This window comes from Mus caroli, chromosome 7, assembly GCF_900094665.2.
Source record: "Mus caroli chromosome 7, CAROLI_EIJ_v1.1, whole genome shotgun sequence".
Lineage (NCBI taxonomy): Eukaryota > Metazoa > Chordata > Mammalia > Rodentia > Muridae > Mus > Mus caroli.
The window spans coordinates 90179249-90194868 of NC_034576.1; the positions used below are offsets into that span (position 1 = coordinate 90179249).

General features: G+C 36.2%; 1 protein-coding gene across 2 annotated transcripts in view; it reads left to right on the forward strand.

The window, feature by feature from the left end:
* Nox4 (NADPH oxidase 4) overlaps nt 1–15620 on the forward strand; it is a 146400-nt gene that overhangs the window by 55918 nt on the left and 74862 nt on the right. For both annotated transcript variants that reach the window (XM_029479267.1, XM_021166295.2), the window contains exons 5-8: nt 2267–2364; nt 4173–4200; nt 11721–11793; nt 15116–15196. In XM_029479267.1, the coding sequence (XP_029335127.1) occupies nt 2267–2364; nt 4173–4200; nt 11721–11793; nt 15116–15196 (280 nt within the window). The remainder of the gene's footprint in view (nt 1–2266; nt 2365–4172; nt 4201–11720; nt 11794–15115; nt 15197–15620) is intronic.

Below are 15620 nucleotides of genomic sequence, written 5' to 3' on the forward strand. Positions count from 1 at the left end.
AAAAAAAAAAAAAAAAAAAAAAAAAAAAAAAAAAGAGCCACATGCAGTGGTGTCGATCAGTCATCCATGAACACTTACAGCAAGTTCAGAGACAGGAGAATGAGTGGAAGCTCACAGGGCTACCTAGCTAGTCTAGAATATGTTGTGCAGTCGAAAGAAAAGAAACCTTGCCTCAGGAAGGTAGAAGGTGAGATCTAACTCTTGAAACTTTTCTTGAAGCTCTTTCGCTCTCTCTATATACCATGACACATGTGTGCGTACACAATTTTGTTACTTAATTTAAAAAGAAGACACAAAGAGAAATGAGGCAGAGTTGTGTGTCCAGATATAATGCCATGCAACTGTAGTCACATGATTCTCTACACAGAAGCCAAAATCCTAGTGGATAAACAGGAGCATTGTCATGAAATTGAGCCCAGCAAACTGCCTTCACATGCAGAAAAGTATAACTCTCAGGCTAAAGACAAACCAACTTAAAAGGAGATCAGTGACTTACCTGTCAGATGGAAAGATACCAGGGCTAAGAGAGATGGCTCAGCATTTCAGAGTGCTGCTCAGTTATGAGGACTGGACTTCAAATCTGGTTGTTCATAAAAGCTAATAACTCCAGTTCCAAGGGACCCAGAACAGTAAGAAAGTAGGTGGGTGGGCCCATCCTTCCACTGGGAGCCCTGTTTGTCTACTGGAGGTGGTCGTTTCAGGTTCATCTCCCAATTGTTGGGTATTTCAGCTAATGTCATCTTCACTGAGTCCTGGAGGCCTCTCACCTTCCAAGACTCTTGGACTTTCTAGAGATTGTGTTGAGTTTTTTTTTTTTTTTTAAATGGGCTTAATATTCAGTCGTTCTAGGACTGTTTATTGAAACCCTACAATTTTCTTCCATGTGTTGTCTCTGCTCTTTATTAAAACACTAATGAATTATATTCATTTGAAAAGATTTTTGGGTTCTCTATTTCCTTATTCCACTTGTATATTCTTCTGCCAGTAACATACCCTCTTAAGTACTGTAAGTTTATGGCTCTTTTTAAATATACCTAATATTAATGCAACCCATCTTGATACCCAACTTTTTAGCCTGAATTATAATTCCTAAAAATAAACTTTTAGGTTATTTGGCATTTTGAGCCTCTCTTGCCTTTATTGTCCTTTGTGGGTAATGAATAGTACTTGGTGATGCTGAATTTTATAGTCTACGTTTTACACTCTGCAAGCTCTTCTATTTTTTCAAGCCATTCTTCCCTTTGAAACAACATACTTAATAAATTATTTTAACCTGTAGTGGCTTGTTAATAATTACAGAACTTTTATATCTTTCATTACTGTCTTCATGATTTTACAGATAAATTGAAAACTAGTAGATAGGTTATAGGGCCAAGGCTACAGGAGTGTCTTTAATCAGTATGTTATCACAGAATGTTAATGTGTCCCTCATTTAACCCCAGGGAAAAACAGATTGGGAAAGGAGGAGGTTTTGAGGCCTAGTTGAGCAGATCACTTTCTCCCTCCTTTCCTATCTTGAGATAATTTTCATTGCTGGCTATGAACAAATGGGTTATTTCAAACTTCTAGTAATCCTCTGACACATGCATCTTTTATATGAGCTCAGAGTCAGATGAGCACTGTGTTGGCAGTGCCTTTATAGGATGATTGGTTGTCATGTGGTAATCACTACTTTCCAAAGTTGTTTTTTTTTTTTTTTTTTCCCATGAAGTGCCTCTCAACCCTTTACTGTTGAGTTTAGAAAATTATCTATTGATTGTGGAAGATTTCTTCTGGTTAGAAGCTGTTTAGAAGGCTGCAATTTGGGAATGAATGAGAGTGAAGTGCATAAGGTAGAGTGGGTTAGAGCTATTTGAAAGATGAAATGTGTGAAATACAAAGGGATCCAGGAACCAGTAAACAGTTTATTGAACAAATGAATGTTTGTAATGATAGATGCAAAATCTAAAAATGTGTGTGTGTGCTTGTGTGTGTGTCTATGTCTGCGTGTGTGTTTGTAGGGGGAGACATTAAGTTAGAATTTTCTCTAGATCTTAACCTTAATTACTATAGTTATTTAACTCTAGCTTTTGAAAATTTAGTAAACTATCTATATTCAGGTGAATTTGATTTTGTGTTTTAGAATGATTTCAATTCAATATTTTATTGCTCATGTACCTATTGCAGTTCTAGTTTTAATCTCTAATTGTTTATGGAGAACAAATGACTTCTAGCCAAGGATCATATGTGGAAACCCCACTGACTTATACCTGGTGTGGTTCTGTAGGTGTGCATGTAGCTGCCCACTTGGTAAATGCCCTCAACTTTTCAGTGAACTACAGTGAAGATTTCCTTGAACTGAATGCAGCAAGATACCAGAATGAGGTGGGTGGTCTCTGCTTTTCCATTTTCCGCTCACTTGTCATTAGATAACTAATGAGGGTCTGTGATTTTTACAGAAAATCTGTACCTTGCTGCTCCTTTGAGTGCTTTTAAAATGCAGTTGTCAAGTTGAGTTTTATTCCCTTTCAATAGAAATTGCAGGTAATTACTATGCTATAGTTTCTCCTGCTGAAAATGGGAGTTTGCAGTGTCTACTTTTTATATTCTGCAGTATTCAGAAGGTTGCCACTCAGGTCTGCTTTCCGACTCCCAGCAGCTTTTGTCTAATTCCTACCATTTAGTTGAGAGTGTTGACAGTGCCAATCTCAGGAAAAAATACTTTAATAACTCACTTACTGTGCTTGGGTGGAAAAGGGCACAGCTGTAGGTTGATTATTTGTCGATACTAAATAATGAATTTATTTGACTTAAAAATGTATTGTTTTTTTTTATGAGTTCTTTATTTTCATGAGATAGATGACCTTGAGCTGAATTTACAAGTATGTGCGATCTAACTTAGGGGCAATGTTGTTCCATATGATCTTTTATATGTTCATGAGATTAAATTATATGTGCTGAGGAAGAATCAGATGCTCAGCAAATATATAGCAATTGTCAGGTCTATGTTGCCTAGTACTTTCACATTGTCTTCAGAGAGTCATTATTTCCCAAGGTCATGACTACACTCAAGCCAAACTGCTGACTCTCTGACCTTTTCTGATGAATTACAGTGACTTAACCTGTCATTAACCATTTCCCTCATCCCAGACTCCATTTTTTTTTCTTTTACATACCATGAGCACTCTCACAGCTAATACCACTCTAATCATCTGATTGTCTTCCTAAAAGGAAACAAATAACAAAACAAATTGTAAAACTGAATGCCTCAAATAATTTTTGATAAATCTCTTGTCTCTACTAGTGTCTATAGGCATCAATATGATGGGGCTAGTCTGACTAGGGCCTGGGCATTGCTGTTTTTAAAAAGAACGAGCAGGTGATTATGTACTGCACAAAAAGTTGAGATTCACTGGCGAATCTAGCTTCTTAGCTTTCTCAGTGACAGCTCTCCAAATGTCATGATTTCAGACTGAGTTCTATTTCTCACATCTCCACTTCCTCTCCCTGAACTGTCCTCCAGCCCTATTGTCATATTAGCAATGGTTGCTTGTTTCCAGGCTCCACTCCAGTTTCCTTTGCACAGCATTTCCTTTTATGTTCCTCTTTCTTAAATCCATCCTTCTTTAATACCTACAAATATGTTTCCTACTTTCTTACTATGTTTAGTTGTCCAATATTCCACTATGATGGTGTTTTTAGTCTTAAAATTACCTTTTGGTTGAGCATTGAACCCAATATGTTTAACAGCTATCTTGATTGTAAAGGCAGGATAATAATGAATTTATAAATTTACAATCTGCTGGTCAGCATAATGAGACATATATATACCATATAATGTATGTTATATGCAATATATATTTAGTTTTGCATTATAATTTAAACTATTGTATCTCAAAATTGTTGAATAAACACCACCACCATGAGAGCCAGCCTGCAATGAGATTTATAATCTGTCCTAACTTAGTCAATGCTCTCTCATTTTCTATGCTGGTAAGACTTCTCTAGTTTTGCTTTTTATAATACAAAATTGTTCTGAGAATTAATTAAGTGAGACTATCACTTGTACTGGATGAAGGGTTCCGTCATTCCTAATATATGGCAACACACCTGGTAAACTTCTTGTGTTGTATAGGTTTGTGTCACTAGCATTTTATTTTCCAGTCAAATGTTTTATTCTTTTCTTTTCTCAGGATCCCAGAAAACTTCTCTTCACAACCAGTAAGTTTTTATTGTTTTTCAACAATGAATGAAACAAAGGTTTTTGAAAATAAGCATAGTCAAATTATATATCAGTTGATACATGCTAAATTACAACATTCTATAATTGATATTAATAGTTTAGTTATAATGCTGCAATGCCAACTGTTTCAAGAAATCCAATAATTTGAGTCTTGGATAAATAAAGAGAAACAGTAATCAGACACATTGGTTTGCTATTCAGTTTTTGGCAAGTTGCTCAAATGAAAACACTATAATCCTCATGTCTCATGAAGGCCTGCTATAGCTGGTGTTGTGGCAGGTAATATACATGTTCTTTCTCTCAGAGTAGAAGGGAAAATATTGGACTATAGGTGTTTGTGTAGTTCTAGCAATTGAGTTGTCTTAAAGTGATATCTGGGACATGATCTTAAAACCCATGAATGGGAAATTTATTAAAATAAGTTATGTGTTGGGACTCTGTTATTTTTACATTTACATTTAATTATTCCTTGTTAATATTCATTTGAAATGTCAGTCTAGATTATTTGATTGGAAATGCACAACTTTACAACTCAAAAATTAACCCTAATACTGGAGAAAGTTGCACTGCGAGGATGCTTTCAGCGTGTATGTCAAGTATGAGGGGGATTGGGGCATTGAGACAATCTGTGATAAATGATTAGCAGTGATTAACTAGTAAAGATAAAACATACAAAGTGTCTGGGGAATATTACCCAATTATATGCATTGCCTTTCCCTAGCACTAGTTTTATGATGAGAAAGTAATGCAATTTACATCTATCCTTCTACATCTTAGAGTCATAAAGTGTTTTTGTTCTGATGACAAAATTATTGCATTATCATGTTACAGTATTTCACAGTTCTCTATTCAGGAACAGAATTTAGTTTTGCTTAGCCTTTTGTTCATCAATAACATGTTTTGACTTAAATTTTAGTGACTGGATGGAAAAATAAAAGTGAAAAGAGTATCAAAACAAAGCATTATGTACAAATAAATACATTTTAGATTCACATGAACTAAATCAAAAGACAGAACAGAACTGTGTCTTAAGAATATTTTCGCCGGGCGTGGTGGCGCACGCCTTTAATCCCAGCACTCGGGAGGCAGAGGCAGGCGGATTTCTGAGTTCGAGGCCAGCCTGGTCTACAAAGTGAGTTCCAGGACAGCCAGGACTATACAGAGAAACCCTGTCTCGAAAAAAAACAAAAAAAAAAACAAAACAAAAAACAAAAAAAAACAAAAAACAAAAAAAAAAAAGAATATTTTCTGTGGGGCTGGAGAGATGGTTGGCTCAGATGTTAAGAGCTGGCTGTTATTCCAGAGGTCTGAGTTCAATTGCTAGCAACCATGTTGTTGTTCATCAACACCTATAATGAAATCTGGTGCCCTCTTCTGGCCTGTAAGGCATATGTGCAAGCAGAATGTTATATATATAAGTCTCATAATATGTTGCATGACTTCCTAAAAAAACTTGTTTTTTAATTAATATTTTCTACTAAAAGAAGTTTAATGAAAGAATGCCTTGAGATTTTTAACATTCTTCAAAAACTACGAGTTTCAAAGATATAAAATATATTGATGTAGGTATTACATCAAGACAAAGTAGCATAATTGATGCTTCTGACTATGTAGAAGATCACTAAACCCAAATAAAACCTCATTGTCTTCACTTCAACTCTAGTAGAGACTACATTCCATAGAGACCTTTGCATATTCTCAGGAATAGCACCTAGGTAAAGCAACATTCTTTGAGATGGGATTTAAACATTATAAGGTTTTTCTAACATTGTCATTATTATTGGTTCTTTTCTTGTACTGTAGTGAGTTTAATATTCTATTGTCTTCTCTCTTGGTGCCTAATTATGTTTTAGTATACTAAGAAATTATTTCTTAAAATTAACGGCCCGTAAAAATACAATATAGTAGTTACACTTAGTATTTAGGAAATGAAAAGAGTATTGAAAGGAAGAACTTATACAATAAATTCAATAGTTTTGAGTATACACACATCCCTTTAAAATGCTTCTATACTAAAAATTTCCTAATTCAATAATATATTCCATGATGAGCATAAAATACTTGACATTTAATTAAAATAAGAAAAATGTGCATAAACAAACACAATTATGTTTTTAATTAAGTTAAAAGAAGTAGGATAATGAGTAGAATATGATGTGTTTCCAATTGCATTTTGTATAAGGGAACAAATGTGGCTCAGAATCATTCACACAGGGTAGTATAATACAATTGTGTATTGTAAAGTATCACACAGGGAGGTATAGTACAACTGTGTATTGTAAAGGCTACTAATTAGTTGCTTTCATATGAGTAGATATGAATAAATAAGAAAACACATGCCAGTTTTCTTTCTCCTAAAAATAAATATACATATTTGGCTTTATTTTTTTGAGAGGATCAAGTATTTTCAGAAAAATAAGTGTAATTCCATATAGGCAAGTTTAGCTTTGCCCAGTACAACTTGACTAGTGATTAATTTTAGCCTTTTTTTCCTGTGTCTTGGAAATTGTATCCATAAATGGCTAATAGATTAGAACTTAGCTCAGTTGCTAAACAAGAGTACATTGGGGACCATTCAATGTTTCAGGGATGATTCAATGTTTATTACTTAAAATCCTCTATGCTGCAATTTCTATGTTGTTTAACGGCCTTGGATGTACCACTAGACCAAGATTTCTCATTAGACCAGCTTCATTTTATATCTAATGGTACACTTGGAATGCCAACCAACGATTAATTGAACACAGAAAACCACGTTTTTATATGTTTAATTTGATGCAGAGAGCTACATAATTATCCACATAATAAGTTATCTAGCTTTTGCCTGTTTACTTGCACTAAGTAGGTCCTGGGGCTACATTAAGGGGGTCTCAATCCTTACCTTTTCAGTAATTTTAATTACAACAGGTAATATATTTTGACCAGTAGTTCTCTGGGACTAAATCCAAGGATTGCATATTTTGGGGATATACTCTGTGACTGAGCTATATGGACTCCTAATCATTTGACAGATAGATTCCTGCACATGCAAATTTAATGCTTCTTTATTCATAGTAGCCAAGAAATTGAACTAACCAAGATGAATAGCTAAAGAAAATCTGATACATATATGTTATCGAATGAAATAATGACATTTACAGAAAATGGATGGAACTGGGAGTTATATTAAGCAAAATAAGGCAAAGCCAGAAAGCCTTTGTGCTTTCTCCTACAATAAATTCCTACTTTAATTTTTTTTTTTTTTTTTTTTGGTTTTTCGAGACAAGGTTTCTCTGTATAGCCCTGGGAGTCCTGGAACTCACTTTGTAGTCCAGGCTGGCCTTGAACTCAGAAATCCACCTGCCTCTGCCTCCCAAGTGCTGGGATTAAAGGTGTGCGCCACCACCACCCGGCTCTACTTTAATTTTTATGTGTACGTATGCATCTGTGTGTGTGTGTATGTGTGTGTTGAGGTGTGTGGATATAGACCAGGAAACCAAATATGGAGTCATGGAGAGAGGATTGGAACCATAATGGGTGAAATGAGGAAAGGAGAATAGTCTGAGGTGTGTGACATGCAAGCAGAAGGGATGGTCTGGGTGAGGTTAAGAGACCTGGAGGAAGGGAACAGCAGGAGCAAAACCGGGAGGAGACTTGACAGGAACAAAGTATGAATAAAAATGTCATAAAGAAACCCAATGTGTTGTATGCTGCATTAAAAGAAACAGTGAAAATAATTTGTATATATAAAAAATGCAAAAAAAATTAGATAAAAATATTTCATCAAAGGAATTAACATTCATTAAATTTATTCCCTGTGGTATACAGACCAAATTCAGCAAGATTTGATTTTGCCAAAGGAATGACTACAAGACCATAATGTCAAACCATTTTGAACTTTGGCTCAGAGGTCTTGGCTTCTCTTTCATCTTCCAGTGACAAGAGTCAAGCCCGCAATGTTCCATGCCACATACCTCTCCATCTCTCTCCCTTCCTCTCTCCCTTTTTCCCTCTCTTTCTTCCTTCATTTTCTTTTCTTTCTGTGTTCTATGGGTGGAATAGAGATAGAGTTTGTTACAGAGTTTTGCGTATTCCTCTCTCTCAACTGTCTGTCTGTAATTATGGATAACACTACCTATGCAGTTTGTTTGCTCTTTATGGTCTGTGAGAGTATAGATCATGATTTTCCACATGATGGTTTCTGGCATCAGCACATGCAATGAACAAAACTCCTTGCTGTAGTTGGACCACAGATAAGGTCCCCCAGTACAACTGCTAACATGGATATCAACATGGCATCCCACCACAGCATAGAACAGAGCCTGTCTTAGTTAGGTTTTACTGCTGTGAATAGACACCAAGATCAATGCAACTCTTATAAAGGACAGCATTTAATTAGAGCTGGTTTACAGGTTCAGAGGTTTTGTGCATTATTATCAGGGTGGGAGCATGGCACACATAGGGCTGGAGGGGCTGAGAGTTCCACCTCTTGTTCTGAAGCCAGCTAGGAGAAGACTAGCTTCCAGGCAGCTAGGATGAGGGTCTTAATGCCTAAGCCCACCTACTCCAACAAGGCCACATCTCCAAATAGTGCCTCTCCCTGGGCTAGGCATACTCAAACTACCACACGGGAATTTGTTGCTTACATGGGCCACAGACTTGGCTTCAGTAAGACCTCGGATGGAGACATGGCTCCCAGCTGCATCATAGGTTGTGGTCATCACTATGGCCCCAGGTGGCAGCATTGACGACAGAGATCAACATGGTTGAAGGCTGCAGGACAAAGAGACCATGAACATTCATATGACGTTTGGGAATAACACAGGCCATGAGCACCAACACAGACCTTGTAGCATTAATACCATGGCAAAAGGATGGACCATCCAGAGTCTACCCCGCCCGGAGATCCATCCCATAATCAGCCACCAAACCTAGACACTAATACATATGCCAGCAAGATTTCGCTTAAAGGACCCTGATATAGCTGACTCCTGTGAGACTATGCCAGTGCCTGGCAAATACAGAAGTGGATGCTCACAGTCATTTATTGGATGGAACACAGGGCCTCCAATGGAGGAGTTAGAGAAAGTACCCAAGGAGCTGAAGGGGTCTGCATCCCTAATAGGAGGAACAACAATATGAACTAAACAGTACCCCCCCCCCCNNAGCTCGTGTCTCTAGCTGCATATGTAGCAGAAGTGGGAGTGGGTGGGTAGGGGAGCAGGGCAGGGGGAGGGTACAGGGAACTTTCAGGATAGCATTTGAAGTGTAAATAAAGAAAATATCTAATAATAATAATAATAATAATAATAAAATAATAAAAAGACCATGGACCCAGACATGGCCCTCTGTGGCAGCTTGTTCCTAGGCAAAATCTGCATGTGCTTAAGCTCTGGCATGGTTCACACCATTCCATAGACCTCACATGATTGGCCATCAATCTCAGCCCCCTCTCTCTCTCCCTGTCAACAGTTCAGCAACTCTACCCAGTGCTCTCACCATTCCACTTCTCCATCTCTCTCATTTCTCCGCCTTGAAGTAATAACTCAGGCTGTGCAAGAGCAAGCGGGGACTGTTTCTACCCAGTCTGGCCCTGCTGGACCCACAGTTGCTTTTCTAAATTTTCTAAATTTTTCTGTGCATATTAATCAGCACATTTCTACTTTTTACAAGGTGAAACAATTTATCTTCTTTTACTCAAGTCTAGTCATTTGGAAGATTCGTCTATACTGATGCTTAATATTCCAGTATTTCCTACTTTATTGTTCATTGACTTTTTAGATATGTATAACAATACAGTTGTTTCTCTGCTTGTCTGTTGATGTTAGTATGAGCATTTGTGTTCCACAACCATTAAAAACAGATGTAAATATTCTGAAAAGAGTATTTGTGTTGCTATATGCTTGTTTCTTTGAGTAAATATTTGGGAGCCAGGCCATGCTGTAGGGAGGCTGATTTTAAATAGTCTCTTGTCTGTCCTTGAGTGTGAGGTGGGTTGATTTCTTCCCATGTGGTAGGGAAGCAATCACCTAGAGGAAATAGAAAAAAAAAACTGCTGTGAAATAAAAACCATAGGGAAAAATGGCCCAGAAGACATAATTTGTATTAAGAATATTAGGCAAGGGAATGATTCCTGATGGCACTAAGTCCATGTGAAGGGAAATTTGTTTCTACCATAGTGAGTAGTCTATTATTATTATTGTCCATTTGCTCTAATCACTTTGCTATCTGAATAATACATACAAGCACTGTCCCTAAACTGACCCAGGACTGGTTGTTTCTTTAGTGGTCATATGTCAGTGAAAGTATTAATGTTCCATAGGTGATGCCCAAACAAACAGAGAAGTGGGAAGTTTATATATTTCTCCAAATTGAATTTGTTGAATAAGTCTTCTTTTAGCCCAATTTCAGTCACCCAGATGGGTAATTTAGGATTGATTACTATATCTATAACACCAGCAGAACATGATAATGAATACCTTTAATCCTATACTCAAGAGGCAGAGGCAGACTGATTTTCTGTGAGTTTGAGGCCAGCTTGATCTTCAAAGCAAGTTCAAGGACAGTCAGATCTGTTCTACAGTGAAATTCTCTCTCTCTCTCTCTCTCTCTCTCTCTCTCTCTCTCTCTCTCTCTCTCCATATATGCAGAGAAATTAATTTTATAGTAATATCATTGTAAGGGAACTATTTACATTTTACCTTAGATATCATGTCATCTTGTGATTCTGAACATGGTGTATGGTCTAATGCTAAATTTGTAGCTGTAAAAAATGATCATTAATTTAAACATCTGTGCAAGTTTTCCTATTTATTTAAATAAATTTTATACTATATCAAACCACTGGTTTTACATTTTATAATGTGTGTGTGTGTGATAGTGTTTCTGTGTATGGGGAGTAGGTCAGGGAACAACTTGCTGGACTGGCTTTTCTACTTTCACCATGTGAAATACTTGGACAAAATTCAAGTTCTCATGCTTCTTTGAAAACACTTTTACCTGCTGAGCTATGTCTTAGACCCTAGAATGCTGTGGATATGAAGAGAAAATGTATCTACAAGCTTTCTTCAAATAGCATCACAGAGAGGGAATATTATAGATAATGGATTATAATAGATAATATTATAATAGATAAAGAAAGATTATAAGAGCCAGAAGGCTAGAACATCTCTTTCAAGATAGTGTCTTCTACATATAACATGGAAACTCCCCCACTTAAAACCTCAACAATATGACACCTTAAACAAGACCCTCCATGCTTTCACCATTATGAATAGAGCACTTGGCAATGTAAGAATAGATGCCTCTGCGCCAGGAGCAAAGGAACCAGACTTGTTGGAAAGCCGGAATACTTGAGTCTGTGCTGGTTTTCTAACAGTTTGTCTGAGGAGTTGTACACACAGAGAAATAAAATCTGAATTTGTTTTCTGCTGAATAGTGTACTATACTTTAGACGTTAAGGTAATAATTTTCTTCCAGTATGAATTAAGTTAAAATGTACTTGTAAATGTTCTTACAGTTCCTGGTCTGACGGGTGTCTGCATGGTGGTGGTATTGTTCCTCATGGTTACAGCTTCTACCTATGCAATAAGGTAAGGGTCAGACTGACGACTGAGACTATTTTTTATTCATCTGTCCAGGTTGTCCAGATTTTCCACTTATTTTCACTTTCCTACATATGTGAAAAGTCTTGAATGATTAAAGTATTTAAACAGTGCCTTGGTGAGTGGGTTGTTCTGGGTTGAACACAGCTGAAATAGAAACATTCCAATATTTAATTTACGTTTTTAAAAAGATATATTTATTTATTTATAAGAGTACACTCTAGCCATCTAGCCGTCTTCAGACACAACAGAATAGGGCATCGGATCCCGTTACAAATGGTTGTGAGCCATCATGTGGTTGCTGGGAATTGAACTCAGGAACTCTGAAAGACCAGTCAATGCTCCTAAGAGCTGAGCCATCTCTCCACCCCTCAATTACCTGTTTTTGAAAATTACATTTTATTAGTCATAAGGAGTACTATATGGAAATTTCTACTGAATACCAATGGAAATATAGAATATGTCAGAATCTTTTTTAGAAAACATTGTTGGATGTGAATTGGAATTTTACTGTGTGCCCACAGACCTTGAGAGGAATTTATGCCTTAAAAATATTTTACAGCTGATTACCTGATGATAGTTTTTTATTTTGACTATAATATAAAATAGTGTTCTAAATAAAGCCTCAAAACAAATTTGACACCTGTTTAAATATTTAGCTACACTCCAAATCATACTTTTTTTTTTCAGTTAAAATCTTTTCATGGGGCTAGGGATATGCCCAGTTGGGAAATTGCTCACACACAAGAATGGTATCAATCTGTAGTATCAATGTGAGAGTCAGGCATAGTGACATCTGCCATCCTAGGACTAGGATGGAGATACCTATATATAGGATATAGGGTATAGGATATAGGATATATATATATATATATATATATATATATACTTGACCACAATCTGTAGGTATATGTGTGAATGTGTATAAATAAATAAACAAACAAATAAATAAACAAGTAAAGATTTCATATTTGCATTGTCCGTAGCATTTTCATATCTTGTTTGTTTTTTCTGGTGAACACATTCCATTTCGGAATAGAAGTATCGCACATATAAGATTAAACTTTTTGCTTGAAGCAAAAAAAAAAAAAATCTTATAATTTAAAATTTTGTAGGTATTTCCTTGGCTGAGATATGAAAGATAACGAAGAAACAAATGTTTATATGGTTTGAAAATAATTGGAAAATAGTATTTTCAAATGATTCTCTTGCTGTATTTCTATGTACATCTACTCATAACCATACCTACGCCCACTCATCACAAAAGATTAGTGCTGTCATCCTGTGCTTAGTTTCACACACCAGGCTTCATGTTCTTGCTTATTCTGTGCTGTCCCACCAGCCTCACTCTGTCTCACATAGAAGTTTTAAATATTTTCCATGTAGGCACATTTTATCTTTCTCTTTACTGATGATCAGCTAGAAGAATTGATCCCCTTGTCAACTGGACACATCAATATATTGGACAACATATTACTTTCCTTTCTTATTTATTCCTAAGATCTCCTCTTGATATCAATATTTCAACATAAAACAGGTTTCAACTTTTAAAAGTCCTTGTCTTTATAAATTGAGTCTCTTTAAAACATTAAGAGTATCTCTAAATTCTAAAGTCCTTAATTATGTTTTCCCAATAATCAAAAATAAGTTACATACTTCTTATTTCAAAAAGATGAGCCTGTGCACAATTCAAATTAAAGCAAAACCAAAATTGAACAGTGTAATGCTCTGTGTCATGCTTCTTGACTCATGATTTTCTGGACCTCAAAGGGCTTATGCAGATCCACTTCTCTGGTTCTGCCATCTACAGTACATATAACTTGTCTTATAGTTGCAGGCTAGCTGCCACACCTCCCTGGAGGTCTTCTCATGTGACTAACATTTCCAAAATGCTGGAATTTATGCTCAAACTGTGCTGCACCTTAACCAGTATCCTCCTCTGGGCTCTAATGAGGGACTGATATTGCCACATGAATCAAGCCTGATATTCTTTCCATGACTTCTCCAATCCTGGAGCTTCTACTGAAATGGAGGCCTTTTCATCACCAATGGATTTTTTTTTTTTTTTTTTTTTTTTTGGCCTCTCACAGTGCCACGACCTCCATGACTCCTTCATGATTTCAAGATTAGTATGATCAGACAAACTCTTACACATTTCCAAATCTGGCTGCTAGCCTGAACTTCAGTACCTTTGGAGCATAGCTTTTGAGTTGTGACCCTGAAGAAACACTTCCCAGAAGTTTTCTTTTCAGTTATGTTGGTCTCTTCTTATTCAAGGCCAATTCTTTATCTTCTGGTGAGCAGAAGTGTATGTTCTTAGTCCAACTTATTGAGCATCACAGAGAGTCTTTAAGAAATTGTCAACTTCCCTCTTAAACTTCAGGTCAAGTCATCATTATCTGCACAATCTCTAGCATCTTCTAAATTCCCAAAATAGCCCAGCATACTCAGAACATTCAATAGTTTTCTATCACAAAGTTCCACTCCTTCCACAATAGCTTCAACTCCAGAACATGCTCAGGTCTATCACCGAAGTAGCCCATTCCTGATACTAATTTATGTTTTAGAAGGGCTTTCTATTGTTGTAATGAAAGAGCATAATAAAAAATGATTTGGGGACAAAAAGATTTATTTCAGTTTACTATTCCACATCAGACTATGTTGTCAAAGAAAGTCAGGGCAGAAACTCAAGGCTGAGACTTAAAGCAGTAACTAAAACAGAAGGAAATTGCTGACTTTTAATGATAATTTAATCTTTTTCCATTTGAGGTTTTGTTTTAGAACTTTTAAAAAAAATCCTTTGAAATCAGAACATTACTTTGAAAAACACTTGAAAATATAAAAGTAAAAGAAAAAAAAAAAAAGAATGAGCTGAGAATTGTGGTCCTTGCCATCGATTGGGATGCTTAATTCCAGCACTCAGGAGGCAGAGTCAGGTGGATCTATGTGAGTACCAGGACAAGCTAGTCTGCAGAGTGAATTCCACGGTTACATAGAGACTCCATCTCAAAAAACAAGCAAAGAAAAACAAAATGCTATCGAAAAAGACAAAAACATTATAAATCAGACTCCATCATGGAGTGTTTGTATGTGTGTGTGTGTGTGTGTGTGTGTGTGTGTGTGTGAATCACTTTCAAATGATGAGTTTTCTTAGTGCACCTTGTAGAGTAAGTTAATAGCCTGATATCAACTGATGAATCTTAGACAACTATATTAGTGTTTTTCAAATATGATGTGTATTTTCCAAGTACATGTTTCTTTCATGTGATGAATGTAAAGCTGGACTGATGCAAACTGATTTATTTTTCAGAGTTTCTAATTATGATATCTTCTGGTATACTCACAACCTCTTCTTTGTCTTCTACATGCTGCTGCTGTTGCATGTTTCAGGGTAAGAAAAACTGTCTGAACTACCATCTACATTCTCATGTCAAACATGACTGAAGGGAGGCATTTGTGGGAAGTGTGATTCTCTGCATGAGGCAGCATTTTGTTAGCTGCCCAGGGCTCACAAGGAATACCTTTGCTTTAAACATTATCCTATCTACAAGAACTGATATCTGGTCTCAGGATGACATTTTAGTTTAATCACTGTGTTGTAGTCTAGATATTTTTTCAACAATCATAAATAGAATTAATTAGGAATATGAATGGCATGGTCCCATTTACCCCACCTCGAGTTTCTCTAGGGAAAAAGAATTTATAGAAACAGACCCATTGTCCTTTCTTCAGATTGTTTTGTATAATAGTTGTCAAGGTATTAGATAAATTATATAAATTATGTACTTATTCCCATGTACATGTCAAATTTCCCT